We start from the raw sequence: 22,631 nt of genomic DNA on the forward strand, positions 1-22,631 counted from the left end.
GTGGTCGTGAGAGTCCCACAACATTACGCATGTTTGACCTTCGCAAGGTGACGGATGTACAAGTGAGCGAATCAGAGATTATGCTGTTGGAAGCCAACAACAACAATTGTTCGGCTACAGAGTTTCTTATGGAATTAAGAGAAATGCCAGCAATAGATAATTGACCAACCGCCACTTGGCCTCTCTCGTTTAAGGGGTCTGAGTATTTTGCTGTTTTCTTGGATGTTGGCGTTCAAAAAAGTATTCTAGCAATAGTACTCCAGAATTCGTGGCAAAAAATAGTCGGTTGTTGTTCGTTGTTGTGTTCACTCGGTCTTCGTTGCTGCATTTGATTTAGTTGTTGGGCAGGCAAAGCAAAAAGCAATAAATTAAAAAAAAAATTGCCAATTGCCGTGTGAGAAAGTGAAAATTAATAATTTTGGAACTGTGTGGTTATAACTACAAACAGAACGATGTCTAAGCCACAATCAGATGCCGATAGACGCAAGCAAATATCCGTCCGCGGTATTGCCGAAGTCGGGAATGTGACCGAAGTGAAGAAGAATTTCAATCGTCATTTGCATTACACCTTGGTCAAGGATCGTAATGTGGCCACTTTGCGCGATTACTATTTTGCCTTGGCCAATACCGTTAAGGATAACATGGTCGGCCGCTGGATCCGTACCCAGCAAAACTATTATGAGAAGGATCCAAAGGTAAGTTTTCATACAGAATGTAACTGAGAGGCGTTCGTCATATACCTCCCGCAAAATAGACGGCTCTATGTTTAGCAGCAGTGTTATGTCATTTGAAGGATACATTTTTAAGTGGATGGCTTCAGTGCCCCACCTTGTTTACGGCGGCTCAACAAACGGATTAGGGACAATATGACCTACAAGTTTTCTATAAGGAGGAATAAGGCAATACTTCTCCGCTTCAAATCAATCAATTACGCCACATTTTTTTTTGTTTGTTTCCTCCTCTTCGAGCATCATTACTTTTTCATGCATACATACCTATTGACAGCAGCCTCTTGCCAAATTCTTCTTTGTTTTTTTTTCTTACGAAAACCAATTTCAAAACAAACGTAATACAAAAACATTACTGCACTTGAATTTTTGCATTTTCTTTTGTAATCTGTCTGCCTGCCTTTCGATGTGTGTCCTTTAAACGTAAAAATACAGTGTAAACAAGATAAACAACAACTATAGAATTGGGAGCAATGCCAATCAAAACGGACACAAACCCACTCACTCAAGCGACAATCTGGCTATATGTTGGTATTGTTGCATTTGGTTGAAGGAGGCTCTACATGATCAATGATCTTGCGAATGTAAAAAAGTGCAAACTTTCACTTTATGGCATACCCAGGTCCATATGTACATACATTATATAAATGGATATGTACGTTTAAAATACAATTGGCAATCATGGTAATGGTCAATCCGTTTGTATTCAAAGCAGTTAACGAGCTTCATAGCTTATGGGCCAGGTGCTACAACTATGCACATATTAATGCACTTCCATTATATTCATGTTCAGGCCTATATTCATAATGGATACTCAGTAATGAAAATAGTGCTGAAAACGTTGTTTATGGCCTATTATTCAACCCATTAATGCCTTGGCCTTTTTTTTTTGTAGCACAGTAGAGGACAAAAGTTGATAGAACTTACATTTTAAATTTGCTTATGGAATTGTACGTAAACTTTTAAAGGACTGTGGTGTGAACATTTAACAGTGCAAAGCTTAAGAAATTTGAAATTCTATTCAATTTGCCGGAAGGGATTGTGTTATGTAGTATTGTGTTCTACACTGAGGCGATTAAGGAGTTCATCGAGACAATCCTGTACGAACAACCGGCTGACATGGGATTGCATTCGTTGGCATTTTTGTTGTTGTAACAGTGCGTAGTGTCTTCATCAATTATTCAATGTTTGCAACGGCAAGTTGAGACAAAACTACTCTGGTTTGCCGGGTCAAGTTAACTTCTATGGGTGCTATGTGTAACCAAGAACGGTGGTTGCCTCTAAACGACTTGGTGAATCAGAGACCATCCACGAACACAACTTGTAGATAGTGTATTTAGATAACACATACTTGTGGCGTAGATAGTTCACAGTCTAAATCTTCAAACCGGCACTACATTTCTAACCACAGACCAATTGTCCTATATGTACTCAACAAAGTCTATGTCTGCTCCTCAAGCGGTACCGGCAATCGATTTTATCAATTTGTTTGGCTTGCAAATGTTAAGATTGGTGTGAGGAGTCGGTCAGATTCTGAGTTTTTAATCCGGTTTGAAGTTGAGCAATCTTGTTATGACTTAAAACTGAAAACAGTGCCATCCGGTCTTTGGCAGAAAAGAGACTCTCCACTTCAATAGCGCTGATTGGCTGTCACTGCAATTGCAGTTACCCATTATCCTATGGAGCATTATACTATCTTCAAGCTGTGTACGTGTACGGTGTCATGTGTTTCGAATTACGTAGACAATTTTTTTGGTATTAACGCCAGGGTTCGTACTCAGACGTTCGGCGTCAAAGCGGGCATGCTAACCTTTGCGCCATGGCGTGTCTTTCTTAAACAATATTTCGTATCGCTGCACGATAATAAAAATGCTTACAAGGAGAATTTCAAAAATTCGGAATTTTTAAAAAATCGTTTAAAAAATGAGTCTTAAATCAGCAAAAAAACTTAAAATGGGGTTTTGTTGCTGTAGCAGTATGTTGTTGAGGCGACATTACTTACCGATGAAGGACGCCATAGGTTCAGTCGAGAAAAAGGTTTATACCTAATAAAAACTCATAATGCGTAAATTTGGTCAAATCAGACCGAAAACTTCAAATACCTAAAACCTCCCTGGTATACCCATACCAAAAAGTGGACCTACTTTTAAAATACAAAGTACCCTAGAAATAATACAAATGTCTCCTTTCAAGCTCAAAGTTGCGTCCTAAATATTGTAAAATCTTGCGGACCCCTTCATTCTTGATGGTGGTTTTTAATGTTAAGGCTTTTTAAAAATGTTGGCCTGAGAACACCCACATTTGTGAGGGTAAACTTTCTCTACTAAGTTATGTCACTCGGGTGCTCGCCCTTCGAACTCGTCAATAAAGAGGATGTCTCTTATCATTAGCCTAAGCCTGAACTGAAAAGTACTCATTGATATGAGAGAAGTAAACCCGTCGTTCCTTAATTAAATGTTCATAAGCAAATTTTTAACATTGCCCTTGTTGCTCAAATTTAGATAGGAAGGTAGTGTTCATTATTTTCCTAAATAACCTGTTATTTGTTTGGCGGTCATGTGATACAGTTCATATCTTCGCGTTGATGACCCCCTAATGGAGTCGAGCTTTAATGGCCAAGGGAATGTTACGAAGACACGCATTTTTAACAACATACTAACTACAAGCGAGTATCCTTTGGAATAAAACATGCGAAGATTAGGCACTATCTTATTCTAAATCTTAAACTAGAAATAACTACCACCAATCTTGCCAGCTTGTCATTTCTTTCCAAGGCTCTTGAGCAAATAGTTCACAAACAAATGCGCGGATATGAATAGTTGTGTTACTGCTCTGATAGAAGTCACGGACAACTTAAGATCTGGTATTGACAACAGACTTGTAGTCTGTCCGGTACTATTAGATCATTCAAAAGCCGTCGAATGTGTTGACCACGGCATTTTCTGCGCCAAGTTAAAGACTTTAAATTTTTCAACATTTATCGCACTTATATGGAGCTGCCTTCAAAATATAACTCATATGTTAGGTGTCAGAAATTGTCAGTTTTTTTCAGACAAATATATCTGTATCCTGAATTGTCCAAAGTACTGGCAATTTCTTTTCTTAAAAACTCATGCAAACACAATCTCTCCCTTCTATGTTACATTTTCTTGGTCATTATGATACCTATATATATAGCATCTAAACGATTTTCCCCGTTCTCTCCTTTCTATGTTACATTCTCTTAGTCATCATGGTACATTTATATAGCATTTAACCGATTTGCCCCGTTTACAATTGATATCGCCCTATTGGAAATTGATGTCATAGGTATTTAGATCGCAAATCGAAGATCGCATGTTTTATTTGTTCAATAAATAACATCTTTTACTTAATGTGAAGGGAAACATGGTTAGAGCGCACAACATGCCGAATATTGGCTTAGGTGTATGCCCCTAAAGGCATAGGGCGGATTAATAGCCGCACCCTCTTTTCAACCTAACCTTATTTAACCTTACCACAACAAAATACAATTTGCTTTTTGGCCGACAGAGGAGTGCATACAACTTGTTTGTCCTTTATAAAGGTCAATTTAATTGGCAATTATGTATATTAAGTTTTTGGACGATATCAATAATAAAGACTAAATACTATACGCATATTGGGAAAGTTTTCGTTATGCACATACTACATACATACATATGTATGTATGCGTGCACATAGTATCATTTGCGTTATGGTAGCAGTCTCTGAAATTCTTGGCATTATTTCTTGCTCGATGCAAATGCAAATACTTATCTGAAGAGAGATTCTTAAAGTTAATACTAACATATTAATATGCACAGTTTAGAAAATTATGAAAAAGTCTCTAAGATATATTCACAAGTTCGTTTGTAAGTTTCCATGTCTGTCTGCCAACTTGTGAGGACAAATTCATTATAAATTCTTAAAAAGCTCGTTGTTTGAAATTATTTTTTTTTTTTACTCCTATGATTTTTCTCTGAGAGAACAGCCGTGCATTCATGAAACACAAATAGACAAACGAAAATGGACGGACAGCGGTGACATCTTTGAGTATCCATCCAATATTTTTAAGTATTGTAATAATAAACAAATTCTTCTTTTTTTTTCTTCATTCACAGAATTTAATTTTTCAAGGTCATTGAAAGGTTATTGTTATAAACTGGCATAACGAATAGAGTAGCTATAGCTAGCTGGTGTGTTGTACACACTCACACACACACACACACCTCCCTCACAAATATTGGCGGCTTTTGAAATGGAAAGTGTTCTTTATGTTGACATTGAGTTCATTCCTTTCGAATATTTGGTAGCTTATGACACTACAAATAAAAAACGCAGACGATTGACAATTAATTTGCCCAAAATTATAGGATATATGTATCTAGGGAACAACTGAACAGTAAAGTTATGTCTTAACGACACATTTAAGGGAGAAGCCATATTTTGTCTGTTGCTGTATTCAAAAAAATGAGTCATTTGTTATTTAGGTCAGTGGAATAAATAAACCTATGACCAGGCTGGACCCGCAGGAGTTGGTATTTGAAATTATCCTCTACGAACTGCTGCAACTGCAATCTGCGATAATGCAAGATCCCCGGCACGGTGCTACAAGCTCCAATATGTATGGAGTTCATAGTTATCATGAGAAGCTCAGCCGAAAGCCCTGTAGCTTTCAGCTGAGCGTCCGCACGTTGTGGATAGTGGAATGCTCCAAATGCAGTCGCGAACAAACAGCGGCATCAAGTGGAGAGTCTCAGTGATAGGCCGGGCAATACTGAATGCCTATGATACTCGATATGACAAGGCGATTAATTGGCGCCTTTAAATAACCAATGGCCATCATGTTCCCATGGCGATCGGTCCTATTAACCGAAACGAGCTTGCTTAACTATGAGAGCTTGACATAGATCGCTACCTATAGATGCAAACGATGTGTTAGTCGCATTTGTATGTAGACTTACAAATGCGACTAATAAATCGTTTTAACTAAATATAGTCTTTGAAGTGGGTCCGTGCCACATTGCAGATTATAAGAAAAATCTGCCCAGGAAAATTAAAATCTGTCGGACATATTTGAGATAGGACGGAGTAAAATTCCAAATTTGCCTATTAGCATTCCATTGAGAAACAGCAAGAATACTTCTCTGATGTCTATGAGTGTTGCCCTATACAAGATTAATCTCCATGCTGAATCCGAACATCTTGCCGCAGAGCGACATCAGTTAGTAGAGAAGTTTACACAACTAATTACCTAGTGCTGTCGCCTGCACTAGAAATTTTTCGTAATTGAAAGAAAATTCAAATTCAATTAAAAATATGATTGAATCAATTAATTTTTTAAATGAAAAATTCCTATATTTCCATCACGATCATATGAAAAAAATCGTATTCAGTTAACAAAATTATTGATTCAATTAAATTGAATTTTTATTTTCAATAGAAATTTAAATTAAAAATATTTTTATTTTCAATAAAAATTTTAATTGAAAATATTTTTGTGATATATATTTCTGTGTACTAAATTGTAAAAACCATATTTTAAAAAGCTAATAGCGAATTTGAAGTCGTACATTAGCTGATACTGTAAAAATAGCCAATCTTGGGGTTAGGGAATTCCAAATAAGGGTAATGGTCTTTGGTCAATAGAGCAGTGGACCATATAAGAACAATCCCATGGCAGCCGGTTGTACGTACCGGATTGATCCGATGGAGTATTTCATCGGACAGGTATGCCGCCTCAGTGTACAATACACTGCTACAACAACAACAGTAACCATATTAGATGGGTTTCAATTAAGGTAGTCTCTCCAGGTTCTTCAAGACAAAATATGAAAGATTAATTGGTTAGTTAGTAACTATTGCGTGAAGTCCTCAACCGACAGTCGTTGACTACTTAAATAGAAAATGGCATTGGCTAAAGTACAGTTTGAAAGAAAATATTATGATAGGAGGGGAAAACCACTGCTGAAAAATTTTTGATGGTCTCGCCAGGATGCGAATCCAGGTGTTCAGCGTCATAGGCCGACATGCTAACCTCTGCGCTACGGTGGCCTCCATAATGAAATGTTCAGTGGTAAATCTGTATTTGCATGATTATGGATACATAAAGTTAACCCAGTCTCGACTTCTTCGCTACACAATCTTATCCTTGATTTTGTTGACTACTTGTCTTCAATTCTTTTAACGATTAGTGGACTTTCCAAAATTGCTACATTGTTATAAGTCAACAATTATTTATAAATTACTTAAAATATTAAAAAAAAAATAGATTAGAATAGAACTACAACCACTTGTTTGTTGTCATGACAACCCCATAATATTTTAACTTTTAAATCGGTCGTTTCCTTTGCTGAAAATGTATTTAATCGCTTCTCCCATCTAAGGTGCAAACTGGAAAATACTGGTTATTGTTCGTTGTTGACAGTTTATTTTGGCTGCTATAACATTTGTATTTTGTAATGGCATTTGCGGTCAGACGTCAGGTGGAAATGTGGAATCCAGTTACATTTTCATTCAAAGAGTTCAATTTCCTTTCCTATCAGCAGTTAGCGTCATCAATCACTTTGTGAATGAGTGGTCTTCGATAAACCCTATCAGTAAGAAATCAACGACCATATGCAATTAAATTTGTATTGGCTGCGGTTTTCATTTCACTTTGCTGATTGTGCTGCGTGTATCCATCACCTTTTTCTAGCACATTTTTTTCAGTTCATTAGAAAATTCAAATGCAAAATAAAATTAAACAGACCGTAACGAACAAATAAATCCATGCTTGAACCCCTTGAGACCTATGTTCGAAAACTTATCAGTTCTCATTAGGTAAGTCCACGCGGAATAAGAGTTTTTGCAAAATGTCAGCTGTACAGATGGTTTTTTAGCTGTTTGCAAATTAATGCAATATGGAAACGCAATGACACAAAATTTTCGAAGCACCAGTTTTTAAAAGATTTTTGTTGCCACCTTTTCTTGTTTATTCGTTTTTTTGTATGTATTCCAAATAGTCTTTTTCATTTTAAAATCGGTCAAAAATATTTAACAATATTTTTGTTTTAAGTGAAATCCCTACTTTGTTGTTCGATTATTTATGTGTGGCCACACGCTTCTAACATGTGTTCAACTAAGATTTGCTTTGTTATCAAAAACAAAAAAACAATTATAAGCAGCGGCCTCAATTGTTTTTAACAAACAAGCAAAAAATATGTACTTTGTCATAATCATCGGCAGATAGTGTGGAAAGTCAGTCAATTGCATTTGATAATGCATTGTTGCTATGAATCCTTTAGCATGACTGTGATTTGGCAAAAAAAAAGTATAGTTTCTAATAAGCCCGCATGTCGGATTTAGCAACCAAAGTTTTCATAAAAACTATATTATAAATTGATTTTCATACAAATGTTCTGCATGACTTTCCTACGTAAGGAGCCAAAACAGATTGTGCTCATGATTCGGCTTCATATGAGAGTAAAGTATCAGAGAACGCTTTCTATGTTGTTTTACAAGGCGGATTTAAAAAGGTAGTCTCACGCGAACACCTGTTAACAGCCGGCCAGGTTTGACAGTATTAAGATGTCAGATTTTTGTTTACATTTTCTTTGTTGCTATCTTCTTTCTCATATATTCTCTTCTCATGTACGCGCACGTATACACACGCACACAAATTTCTTTGCGTTTGTTGACAAAACGTCGATCAGCTTGATGACAAGATGGCGGTTTCCTCCATATGATTTGTGGTTGTTGTACAAATGAGACCACCTTTAATTGTTTCACCATGGTTGTTTTATTGTATGTTGTCGATATCACACATAATTTTCATGAAAAAAATTGCGTTGCATGTCTTCCTTAAATCTTACCAATTACTTTTTTCTCTACACTTCTCTAATATGTCAACGAATACTGGGCAAATGGTGTGAATGGCTTGTTGTTGTTGTAGCCACATGTGGAAGTAGCGATCCACGTTAAGCTCCTATAGGTGAGCAAACTCGTTCCGTCCATAGGACCGATCACCGCGAGAACGTGATGGCTATTGGTTATTTAAAGGCGCCAACAACTCGCCTTGTCATATCGAGTATCAAAGGCGCTCAATATTTAAGCAGGAGCCGATGCCCTCGGTATCTCTCTGAGACTCTCTTTGTATTTCCTCTGTAAACAAAGTGCCTCAAGATTTGTTGAATGAATAAACAATGAACTTATGAATGACTCATAAATGTGTATGGTTTCATTCCGATCCCTATAGGCATCAGTGTCATGTAAAATATCATTTTTGCTTGTCGCGAAGCGCTTCGCCCAAAGTATATTTTATCATCCTTTTCATCAACCTTACGCAAAAGTTGCTTTAACTAACTGTCGGCAAAGCTGCTTTGCAATCAATAAATAGATGAATCAACATATAACTTATATGTGCATTCTGGTCTTATAAGAATCTGGCGTCCCAATTATCTTGACTTGATATCTTTCTCTCATTTAAAACTCTTGACAACAATTTGTACGCGATGGTATGAAGGTCAAAGTAAAATGAGCGCGCTGGGGTGCTTTGCGTTGAGAAGCAACTCTGCAGACAAATGTCAAAAAAGCGTAGCGCAAAAGATAAACAATGTTAACTTTGATGTCTTAAACTACTACTTCACCTATAGCAACACAGCGTGACGCTCGACTTTAGTCGTCAAAGTTGAAAATTCTTCAACATTTGCGCGTAGAGGAGCGTTGCGTTCAGAAGCAACTCTGCAAACAAATGTCAAAAAAGCGCAGCGCAAAAGTTAAACAATGTTAACTTTGATGCCTTAAACTACTACTTCACCTACAGCAACACAGCATGACGCTCGACTTCAGTCGTCAAAGTTGACAATTCTTTAACTTTTGCTTTTTTGGTATTTGTGTGCAGAGTTGCATTTTACAACGCTCAATGCGCTCATTATGTTTTGGTCTTTAATCTTTTGTTGTTGTTGTAGCCTCATACCTGTATGTGTAGTAGCGATCCGATCGAAAAGCACTGCCTGAAATTTTTCTGATGTTCTGGCCAGGATTTAAACCCGGGCGTTCAGCATCATATTCCTTTGTTTTTCATAGTAGTTCTATTTTTTCCGGGGGCGGGTTACTGGCCCAGCGCCCCAACCGCATGGGAGACACCTCGAAACTTGGTGTCAGAGATTTTAGAATGAGCGCAGAAGATCGAGGCGCTTGGAATGCTATTCTACGTTCGGCTAGTGGAAGAAATATTCTGTCATAGCCAATTAAAGTAAGTAAAGTTCAGCATCATATGCGAAAACGCTAACCTCTGCGCTACGGGGGCTTTCGCTATAACACTGCTAATCCTTAGTACACTCCTTAGTTCTTCATCAGATTACAATCGTAAGTATGAAAATTGTAATCTAATAATGTACCAATTTGTTAATACTTGACAACTTAGTTGTACTTCACGACGGCTCCCATCTGTCTTCCTCACTCTTAGCCACGTTGGCTATGCTATCATATCTATTACTGATTTTAGCCTTTGTTCATCGAATTGACAGAGCTTTTATTAATTCCCATGTCTGATTTTTTCATTAAAATCTCCTTTATCTGAGCTTTGTTACTAATTTCATGTTTCCAGACTTTTTTTCTAATACTTCCCCTAAGTGGTCATAAGTGTTCCGCCTTTGTATATATATATAATGTTAAAAAGCAGATGCATTTTTGCATTGGGGGCTGTGTGTTCATATATTCACGTTTTTACGTCATTTTGACTATTTTTTTTCCAAATTTGGGCACTTTGACGATTTTCGATTGGAATCCCCTTATAAGTTGACATTTTTTTTGGGCTCTATTTAAATGAAAATTGGCTTCAAATTAGACAAAAATAAGTAAAAAGGCGTTAGGTTCGGGCCGAACTTTGGATACCCACCACCTCTGGTATATATGTAAACCACCTTTTGTCATAATTCGATGAAAAATGCATAATTTATGCCCCCATAGCAGCTAAAGGGTGATTTTTTTGAGGTTAGGATTTTCATGCATTAGTATTTGACAGATCACGTGGGATTTCAGACATGGTGTCAAAGAGAAAGATGCTCAGTATGCTTTGACATTTCATCATGAATAGACTTACTAACGAGCAACGCTTGCAAATCATTGAATTTTATTACCAAAATCAGTGTTCGGTTCGAAATGTGTTCATTCACCGTAACGTTGCGTCCAACAGCATCTTTGAAAAAATACGGTCCAATGATTCCACCAGCGTACAAACCACACCAAACAGTGCATTTTTCGGGATGCATGGGCAGTTCTTGAACGGCTTCTGGTTGCTCTTCACTCCAAATGAGGCAATTTTGCTTATTTACGTAGCCATTCAACCAGAAATGAGCCTCATCGCTGAACGGTGAATGAACACATTTCGAACCGAACACTGATTTTGGTAATAAAATTCAATGATTTGCAAGCGTTGCTCGTTAGTAAGTCTATTCATGATGAAATGTCAAAGCATACTGAGCATCTTTCTCTTTGACACCATGTCTGAAATCCCACGTGATCTGTCAAATACTAATGCATGAAAATCCTAACCTAAAAAAATCACCCTTTATATAAACTCGACACGGATATTGTCGAGAGATCGGTATATACGGCAGCTATATCCAAATCTGGACCGATCTGTGCCATATTGCAGAAAGATGTCTAGGGGCCTAACTTAACTCATTGTCCCAAATTTCGGCGACATCGGACTACAAATGTGCCTTTTATGGGCCCAAAACCTTAAATCGAGAGATCGGTCTACATGGCAGCTATATCCAAATCTGGTCCGATCTGGGCCAAATTGAAGAAGGATGTCGAAAGGCCTAACACAACTCACTGTTCCCTCATGCTTCGGTGGTGGGTATAAGAAGTTCAGAATATTTACGACAAATCCGCATGATTGCCCAATTTTAAAGTAAATGATAGTTAAATTTAGGGGCGATTATAATTTTGAATAACATTAACGTTGCTCCTTTGTTTATCTTTCCATCATTAAAATTGCGATCGTCTGAAATTGCGAAATGTCAAAAGAAATGCAGAAAAAAGCTTGACGTTTAGGTGTGATTGACATTCAACATCGGCCATTCAAATGAAATCTCCCTATAATAAGACATTTAATTATTATTGTATCATATTAAAGTCTGATATCCATATTTTTTGTAGTTGTATGTTTTGTTTTTACAATAAAAATTATATCCTCATCATAAAAAATATAAATATTAATCAGCCTTTAATATATTTGAGGTAAGGCAGCACTGTGTGTGCATATGTTTTGGTATATATTATTTTTTGATACTTGTGAACGGATTTTTATCAACACGTCGTTTTTTAACGTTTATCTTTTTTAGTGAGATTAGGTGGCCGACCTGCTCCAGGCTTGTTTTCGATCCGATTTTCATATTTTTTTCTTTGTATGACTTTTTTGATAGTATAACGACTTCGAGAAAAAGTTTTTCCAATTTCCCTTTATTATTTGTGATCTTCTTCATATACATCGACTACAATCGGAAATTCAATGGATTCTTAAAACAATTCAAATACCAAAATTTAAACTTTGCTAAGATTGTAACCGACACAAATAAATATAATTTTATTTAAAATGTTGTAGGTTAGGTTGAAAAGAGGGTGCAGATATTAATACGCTCCATTCCACTATGGACATACACCTAAGCCAGTAATCGGCTTGTTGTGCGCTCTAAAAAACTATAAAGTAACCTCTAAAGAGACATTTTTAATTTAGGAATTCCGTGCTATATACAAAATCCTTGATTGTTTTCAATACCACTCCCCTAAGTTGGTTCATGTCTGGTATTATGTCTCCACCTAGGTGCCGGCATCTGTTAGACGCGAAAGCCGGGCAATGACAAAGGAAATGCTCCAAAGTCTCATCATCTTCCCCGCATGCCCTACACATGCTATCACTTGCCGCACCGATTTTACATAAGTGCGCTCGTAGTCCTATGTGGCCCGTTATGATACCAATAGCTATACTGACCTCCTTCTTACTTCCTCTCAGTAATAGGCTCGTCTTCTCACGATCTGGATCCCCCATAGGATTTTCGCCGTCATACCGATCGTTTCGCTGCTTCATAATGTTGCATGCGCATTCGTCACCCAATCCCTTAGTTCGGACTGCGGGTTCGGGTTAACCAAGTTTGTTGACGGCAGTCCTCTGGCCTTCACCGCCCTTTTCGACTGCCCTTTCATTTCCCCTTACTCCGTTATAGCCCGGCACCCAAACGATGCGGATTTTGCCATCCTCAGAGAAGGCGTTAATCTGCTTCTTACACTGCAAGACTGTTCGTGATCATACCGTCCTGGTTGTTATTGCCCTTATGGCAATTTTACTGTCGGTAAAGATGATCACACTCGACGTCCTCGCGTTAGCACCACGCCACTTCATACATTCCGTGATCGCCCTGATCTCCTCCTGCAGGACCGTATTATGGTTAGGCAGTCTAAAACAGATCTCAGTCCCTGGGTCCCCCAGGCCCACTCTGTCCTCTAGCTTTGATCCATCCGTGTGCCGATGGCAGCAGTGCCTCCCATTCGACTTCAAAGTTCATCTCAGGTATTCGATGGAAAACCTCTTACTTTCCTTCCAGGTTTTCTATAGTCGCCTCGATTATAACTCGATGGTATGAGCTGATCCCATCCTCAATTAATTGTTTATTTCTCTTTCGAGAAGATCTTAATGATCGGAGATGCAAATGGGAAAGGAAAGCCTAAGATAGCAACACACATCAACCACTATGGCGTTTCGTTTTTGGTTAGAAGACTTTTCAACCATATTTGGTATGATGGCTTCAAGGGCCGTGCGTTGGTATGTTGTATTTGAATCGTTTTGAATCGTATTAATAGCGAAAACGCATATAGCTCGACAGCCCTGTCTATTAGCTGTACTTTTTCCCAATGCATGTATTTTTGTGTAATGAAAGACATTCTTTCTGTGGGAAATTACACTTATTCCGTACAACACATGATTTTGTGCACATGTTGGAAGTTGTATTGATGGCTTCGAACGCGAGACAACGAAAACGGCTCCTATATGGTCCATTTATAGTCCCAACCGAACTGCAGTGACTAGAGTATTTGTTTAAAAATTCAAGCCCTTTCTTAAACAAGTAAGAGCGTGCTAAGTTCTTTGCGAGGTATCACTTTTTAGGCATAGAAAAAATAATGAATAAGAACTGTTGTGCTATTGGAGCTATATCAAGTTATAGACCGATCCGGACCATAAATGAATTGAATGCTGAACATTGTAGAAGTCATTGTGTAATATTTAAGTCCATTCGGATAAGAATTGAACCTTGTAGGGGCTCAAGGACCAAAATCGGAAGATCGTTTTATATGGAAGCTGTATCAAGCTATAGATCGATTCAGACCAATTTGGACACGTAGGTTGAAGGTCATGGGAGTAGCCGTTGTACAACATTTCTGCCAAATCGGATGAGAATTGCGCCCTCTAGTGACTCAAGAAGTCAAGATTCCAGATCGGTTTATATGGCAGCTATATCATTTCAACCAAATCGGATGATGGGTTTATATGACAGCTATACCAAATTATGAACAATTTTGGTATCACTTGTTGGAAGTGATACCAAAACACCAATTGCAAAATTACAGACAAATCGGGTAAGATTGCGTCCTCTAAAAGCTGAAGAAGTCAAGATCCAATATGGATTTATATGACAGCTATATCAGGTTATGAACCCATTTGAACCATACTTAGCACAGTTGTTGGAAGTGATACCAAAACATCATGTGCAACATTACAGCCAAATTGGGTAAGAATGCGTCCTCTAAAAGCTGAAGAAGTCAAGACCCTAGATGGGTTTATATGACGGCTATATCAGGTTACGAACCAATTTGAACCATACTTAGCACAGTTGTGATGGAAGTGATACCAAAACATCACGTGCAAAATTTTATCGGATGAGAATTGCGCCCTCTAGAGGCTCATGAAGTCAAGACCCAAGATCAGTTTATTTGACAGCTATATCAAAACATGGACCGATTTGGCCCATTTACAATCCCAACCGACCTACACTAATAAAAAGTATTTGTGCAAAATTTTAAGCGCCTAGCTTTACTCCTGGAGGCCAGTGTAGCGCAGAGGTTGGCATGTCCGCCTATGACGCTGAACGCCTGGGTTCGACTAATGGCGAGACCATCAGAGGAAATTTTCATCGGTGGTTTTCCCCTCCTAATGCTGGCAACATTTGTGAGGTACTATGCCATGTAAAACTTCTCTTCAAAGAGGTGTTGCACTGCGGCACGCCGTTCGGACTTTGTTATGAAAAGGAGGATCCTTCTCATTGAGCTTAAACTTGAATCGGACTGCACTCATTGATCTGTGAGCAGTTTGCCCCTGTTCCTTAGTGGAATGTTCATGGGCAAAATTTGCATTTGCTTTACTCCTTCGAAAGTTAGCGTGCTTTCGACACATAGACGACGGACACGGCTAGATCGACTTAAAATGTCAAGACGATCAAGAATATATATATTTTATAGGGTCTTAGCCGCATATTTCGAGGTGTTACAAACAGAATGACGAAATTAGTTTACCCTCATCCTATAGTGGAGGGTATAAAAACTTTTAGATGATGTTGCTGTTAGTTTTGTGCCACACTGTAATTGATTAACACTTCAGTACACTTGCATAGTTAGTTGTGGCATAGTGTGCATCCGTCGCAATGTCAGCCTAAAATTAAAACAAAAACAACGTGTTGCACTTGACTATTTGTTGCTCTATTTCTAAAATTGCATATTGGCACACATTTTACCACAGGCAGGCATGAATGACGAGGTAGACAGATAAATTGTGTTACTACGTCTGTAGGTATGCGTCTCGGAGATAAGAGTCAAAACAACCATGTACTAAATATTAGAGTGCTTGAAATTTGCAATTATTTTCTCTCTTTTTTTTAAATAGATTTAAGAGAGAAAAGTTGTTAGTACTTCATTGGTCTCTCTTATTTGCTCACTTAATTTCACTTGACATTTGCAAAGATATCAAATGTTAATTTTTTGCGTATTATATGATTAGGGCTTTGTTTATAAAGAGATTCAAGCACAATTGCTCTCTTTGGCAAATTTGTATTATTTACCACCTTGGCAAAAATAATTTTTTTGTTGATAAAGAATAGGCATGGGAACGATGGACTACTTTTGGCTTGTGAGATTATAAAAGACAAATAAAAAACAATAAATTAATCGGACTACAAAAATTTCGCTTTCATTATTTACAAAAATAAAAACAAATATTTGTGGGGTTGACGTACTACCACCCTTTTACATCTTTTACTCAGAAAATTGTGATGTTAAAAACAAAAAGAAATATTATGGTTAACGGACCTTGCCTTCACATTTTGATTCAGAGAGCAAGGTGAGTATTATATTAATATAATATTCCGGAAACTCTGAGGACATGTAAATTGAGAATGATTGTAAGTTATGGCCTGGATCTGAGATAGGTTTAGACTGTGGCACATCTAATGGGATGACTATAGGACAAATAACTATAATGGCAAGTACAGGCAAGGGACTACGGTCTCCGAGTGTAGTGCGTTGCTCGCTCAAGGGTAGGTTAGGTTAGGTTGAAAAGAGGGTGCAGATATTAATCCGCCCCCTGCCACTATTGACATACGCCTTAGCCAGTAAACGGCTTGTTGTGCGCTCTAAGAACTATAAAGTAACCTCTAAAATTCCGTGCTACTTACAAAATTCTTAATTGTTTTCAATACCACTCCCCTAAGTGGGTTCATGTCTAGTATTGTGTCTCTACCAAAGTACCGGCAATGACAAAGGAAATGCTCCAAAGTCTCATCATCTTCCCCGCATGCCCTACACATGTCATCACTTGTCGCTCAAGGGTAGGCATCATGTCAAAATTTGATTTTCACATAAAATTTCATAAAAATGTTATTTTAATGGAAAATACCTATTATTGAAATTTGATCGTATTTGAATAGAAAATTTAATAGATACTCGAAATTTACAGTAAATTTCGTCGATATTTAGTTATTAACTTGATTTGGCCACCGTAGCGCAGAGGTTAGCATTTCCGCCTATGACGCTGAACGCCTGGGTTCGAATCCTGGCGAGACCATCAGAAGAAATTTTCAGCTGTGGATTTTCCTTCCTAATGCTGGCGACATTTGTAAGGTAATATGACATGTAAAACTTCTCTCCAAAGAGGTGACCCACTGCGGCACGCCGTTCGGACTCGGCTATAAAAAGGAGGCCCCTTATCATTGAGCTTAAACTTGAATCGGACTGCACTCAGTCCAAATGGAATGTTCATGGGCAAAATTTGCAATTTGCAATACTTTAATTGGCTATGACAGAACATTTGTTCCACTAGCCGATCGTAGAATAGCGTTCCAAGCGCATCGATCTTCTGCGCTCTCTGACACCAAGAATGGAGGTGTCTCCCACCACTCATCTTTCCACCGGGCTTTTGTTCTTCCCGGTTTGCGTGTACCACCATATTTGCCTTCAAAAGACTTCTTTGCTGGAGCTTCTTCATCGATTCTGACAACATGACCTAGCCAACGCAACGCATTGTATTTTGATGCTTGTAACTATGCTATCGACGTCATACAGCTCGTGGTTCATACGTGGTTCAACGCAAACTGGTCCATATATCTTATGAAGAATCTTTCTCTCAAATACTTCAAGCACTGCCTCATCTGCTTTCACAAGTACTCATGCCTCAGAACCATATAACAACACGGGTAGTATCGGTGTCTTGTATAGTGTATTCTTCGTCTGTCGAGGGGTGGCCTTGTTTCTTAACTGCTTACTTAGTCCAAAGTAGCATCTGTTTGCCAGTATTATTCTTCGCTTTATCCAAAAACTGGTGTCTTTCGTTTCGGTTACGGCGGAGCCGAGGTAGATAAAGTTGCTATCTCAAAGTTGTGGTTCCCAACTTTCTCCATTTTCTTTTTCTGCCCGGTTCTCCAGCAGCATATTAAATAGATCAAACGATAGGCTGTCTCCTTGTCTGAAACCTCGTTTGGTATTAAATGGTTCCGTGAGATTCTTTCTTATTCTTACTGAGGAACGCGTATCAGCAAGTTTCATTCTGCAGTCTCATTAATTTTGCAGGGACACCAAACTCAGACATGGCTTGAAATACCTTTGATCGTAAAGGGGTATCGAAAGCGGCTTTGTTGATTTGTCCTCTCGGGTCTTTTTCAGGATTAGGCGCAGTGTGAATATCTGGTCCAGGGTGGATTTACCAGGTCTAAAGCCGCATTATAGGGCCCAATTATCTCATTGACTTTAGGTTTTAACCTTTCACATAGTACGCTCGAGAGTATCTTTTATGCGATGGGGAGGAGACTTATTCCTCTGTAGTTGGCACATTTCGTCTTGTCTCCTTTCTTGTGTACGGGACATTATGCTGAGGTTCCAATCATCGGGTATGCGTTCTTCTAGCCAGTTTACGTAGATAAGCTGATGCATACGCCTTATCAGCGTGTCGCCTCCGGTCTTAAATAGTTTAGCGGGTAACCAGTCGGCTCCTGCTGCCTTGTTGTTCTTCAGTCGGATCACTGCTATTTGGACCACATTCTAACTAGGAGGTAACCATTCTATACCATCATCATTGATTGGTTCTGTGGTATCCTCTTCGCCGCCAACGTCGGACACTAGCAGTTGGGTCAAATTTTCTTTCCATATCCTCAGCATGCTGTCTGTGTCAGTTATCAGATTTCCTTCTTTGCCGCAGGAGGATGTGCCTGATGTTCAATTAATTGGTAGAATTTTCGGACCTCATTCTGACTGCTGTACATCTCAATTCGCTCACACTCACGTCTTTCCATTTCCTTTATCTTTCTACTGAATAGACGTTTCTCCTCCCTCTTTTTCTCCTAATACCTCTCCTTCATATGGCGCGTTGCTACTGATTGCAGGGTTGCTCTGTATGCCGCATTCTTGGCTTCAGTAGCATCTCGACACTCTTGGTTGTATCAAATTTACTAAACCCTTATAATTTTTGAAAATCTTATCTCATAGACTGTTTGAAGTTTATTTTCTAACAATTTTCCTTCCACTTTCAGCGTGTCTACTATCTATCCTTGGAATACTATATGGGCCGTTCTCTGACAAACACCATGATCAACTTGGGTGTCCAAAGTGAATGCGAAGAAGCCATGTACCAATTGGGCCTCGATATCGAGAGCTTGGAGGAAATGGAAGAAGATGCCGGTTTGGGTAACGGTGGCCTGGGTCGCTTAGCCGCCTGTTTCCTTGATTCAATGGCTACACTCGGTTTGGCTGCCTACGGTTATGGCATTCGCTATGAATATGGTATTTTCGCCCAGAAGATCAAGAATGGTGAACAGATTGAGGAACCCGATGATTGGTTGCGTTATGGCAACCCATGGGAAAAGGCCAGACCAGAGTTTATGTTGCCTGTCCGTTTCTATGGACGCGTTATGGATACACCCGAAGGCAAGAAGTGGGTTGATACGCAAGTTGTTTATGCCATGCCATATGACAATCCCATTCCTGGTTATGGCAACAACTATGTTAACACCTTGAGATTGTGGTCCGCAAAATCTCCCATTGATTTCAATTTGAAATTCTGTAAGTAGAATTTAGTGTTTGGAAATGATTTTCGTAGCATCTAATGTTTGCGTTATTCTTTAGTCAATGATGGTGATTACATTCAGGCTGTTTTGGACCGTAACTTGGCAGAGAACATTTCCCGGGTCTTGTATCCCAATGATAACTTCTTTGAGGGCAAAGAATTGCGTTTGAAACAGGAGTACTTCATGGTTGCTGCCACCCTGCAGGATATTGTCAGACGTTATAAGGCATCCAAGTTTGGATCACGCGAAGCCGTGCGCACCAACTTCGATCACTTCCCCGAAAAGGTGGCCATTCAATTGAATGACACCCATCCGTCTTTGGCCATTCCCGAACTTATGCGTATTTTGATGGACGAAGAGCATTTGGATTGGGACAAGGCCTGGGAGATCACTGTACGTACCTGTGCCTATACCAACCACACCGTCCTGCCCGAAGCTTTGGAACGCTGGCCCGTTTCCATGCTTGACTCCATTTTACCCCGTCATTTGCAAATTATCTACCACATCAATTTCTTGCACTTGGAAAATATCAAGAAACGTTATCCTGGTGACTTGGATCGTATGCGTCGCATGTCCTTGGTTGAAGAAGATGGTGAGAAACGCATTAATATGGCCCATTTGTCCATTGTGGGTTCACATGCAGTCAACGGTGTGGCCGCTATCCATTCTCAAATTCTGAAGGACGATTTGTTCCACTTGTTCTATGAAATGGAACCCCACAAATTCCAGAACAAAACAAACGGCATCACTCCCCGTCGTTGGTTGTTGATGTGCAATCCCGGCTTGTCCGATCTCATCAGCGAAAAGATTGGCACAGAATGGCCCGTCCATTTGGATCAATTGGTGGCCCTTAAGAAATGGGCCAAGGATCCAAACTTCCAGCGTGACGTTGCCCGCGTCAAGCAAGAGAACAAATTGAAATTGGCCCAGATTTTGGAAAAGGATTATGGCGTGAAAGTAAATCCTGCCTCTATGTTTGACATCCAGGTCAAACGTATTCATGAATACAAACGTCAGTTGTTGAACTGTCTGCACATCATCACTTTGTACAATCGAATTAAGAAGGATCCCACTGCCCAGTTTGCTCCACGCACAATTATGATTGGTGGTAAAGCTGCTCCTGGCTATTATGTAGCCAAACAAATTATCAAGTTGATCTGTGCTGTTGGTAATGTAGTCAACAACGATCCCATTGTGGGTGACAAACTTAAGGTGATTTTCTTGGAGAACTACCGCGTCACCTTGGCCGAGAAGATTATGCCCGCTGCCGATTTGTCTGAGCAAATCTCCACAGCTGGTACGGAGGCCAGTGGTACTGGAAACATGAAATTCATGTTAAACGGTGCCCTTACCATTGGCACCTTGGACGGTGCCAACGTTGAGATGGCCGAGGAAATGGGCAATGAAAACATCTTTATCTTTGGCATGACTGTAACAGAAGTTGAGGCTCTGAAGAAGAAGGGCTACAATGCCTATGATTACTACAACAGTAACCCCGAGATCAAGCAGTGCGTGGATCAAATATCTGGTGGCTTCTTTAGCCCTGGCAATCCTCATGAATTCAAGAACATTGCTGATATTTTGTTGAAATATGATCATTATTATCTTTTGGCTGATTACGAAGCCTACATCAAGGCCCAGGATGCTGTCTCAAAAACGTATCAGGTATGGTTCAAAAATGTTCCCCAGCCCAGCTACAGTAAAACTTTAATATGTTTGCTATGTGTTTTTCTTACAGAATCAAGCCAAATGGTTGGAGATGTCCATTAACAACATAGCATCCAGTGGTAAATTCTCCTCGGATCGTACTATTGCTGAATATGCTCGTGAAATCTGGGGCGTTGAGCCCACCTGGCAGAAATTGCCAGCACCTGAAGATGCGCCTGCCAACTAAAGTGTATAGGGAAACGATCCCAAGTCAAATACATTTTTTATTAACATACACACCCACACACCCACACATATATAACATACATTAAGTTTAAGCTAAATTTTCTTTTATAAAAAATTGATCGAAATCTCTCTATGATTATGAAGAAGAATGCACAACATAACAAACAAATCAATGAAAACTAGAGCAGCATTAGGTCGCACACAACGCCTATGGAAATGAACAAAGTTTCTATTTTATTAAATATAGTAAGTGTTAAATAAATACAAAAATAAACCGTAAAACAAAACAACAAGTAGGCCAAGGTCTTACTCCAAATAGCATAAAAACCATGTTAAATTAGAAGAAATTTGTTGAAATTATATTGAATCACCTTGTGAAACACCACCTCAGGAAATTAAATTTTAGTGAAATGTTGAAGATAAAAAGAAATACTCAAAATGTTAACCATTTGATGCAACTACAACATTTAAAAAACATCTTAAAATAAACTAAAAAACTGAAAGTTTTGTTTTTTTAATCTTTTTGATAGAAGATGACTCAACCCACTCGGATATCGTGGGGTATAGCGCTCTTTTGCTATTTATTTGAATTAAACGGCTTGTCCTCATAAAACAGCGTTTAATGCTGCAAATTTCTGCTGGAAGAAACCTCCAGTAGAAATTTGCAAGCTCTCAATTACATTTTTCTCGCTTTAATGCACTTTCCCGCTCTCCTCTGCTGGTGAATTGAGTACGCGAACGACTTCCAGTACAAATTTTGAGTACACGAACACACTTATTAGGTCTGTTCGCGTACTTTTTCAGTAAAAATGTGCCAGTAAAGATTTTCAAGGAGAGTAAAAACATCCTCTACTCTCTTTTACTATTTGCTTGAATTAAACAGCTTGTCTTCATAAAACCACTGTTCGATGCTACAAATTGCTGCTGTGAAAAAAACCTTCAGTAGGAATTTGCAAGCTCTCAATTACCAAACAATAGGTCTGTTTGCGTACTTTTCCAGCAAAAAATTGCAGGAGAGTAAGCACAAACGTTAACCTCTTTTGCTATTGATTTGAATAAAACAGCTGGTTTTCATTAAGCAGCTGTTCGATGTTGCAAATTTCTGCTGTGAAAAAAGCCTCTGGCAGAAATTTGCAAGCTTGATTGTTATATGAACATTCTCCCAAAATTGTGCTCGCTCTCACGCACTCTCCCGTCCTCCTCTGCTAAATTAAGTACTCAAACAATTTGTGCAAATTTGCACAAATTATTGGGCACGCATAATGGTTTTACTTTTGTACATTGGGATTAGTTTTTTTCCAACGCAAAGCTCAAATACAAAGTTCAACGCTCCTTCTGATTCGGCCTTAAGTCCTTGAGTATGGCCACCTCTCGCAGAAGTACCTCTATTGTGAATGGCGAATTGAAATTAATACTAATTATT

General features: G+C 38.8%; 1 protein-coding gene across 1 annotated transcript; it reads left to right on the forward strand.

Annotated features, from left to right (window-relative positions):
* The first annotated feature begins 247 nt into the window (after nucleotides 1-247).
* Nucleotides 248-21,711, forward strand: LOC106082577 (glycogen phosphorylase). Its single transcript, XM_013245191.2, has 4 exons — nucleotides 248-695; nucleotides 18,782-19,310; nucleotides 19,374-20,980; nucleotides 21,054-21,711. Exons 1-4 carry the CDS (start codon nucleotides 453-455, stop codon nucleotides 21,207-21,209), a joined length of 2,535 nt encoding a protein of 844 aa, XP_013100645.1. The 5' UTR covers nucleotides 248-452; the 3' UTR covers nucleotides 21,210-21,711.
* The last annotated feature ends 920 nt before the right edge of the window (nucleotides 21,712-22,631 follow it).

This window comes from Stomoxys calcitrans, chromosome 3 (assembly GCF_963082655.1).
Source record: "Stomoxys calcitrans chromosome 3, idStoCalc2.1, whole genome shotgun sequence".
NCBI lineage: Eukaryota > Metazoa > Arthropoda > Insecta > Diptera > Muscidae > Stomoxys > Stomoxys calcitrans.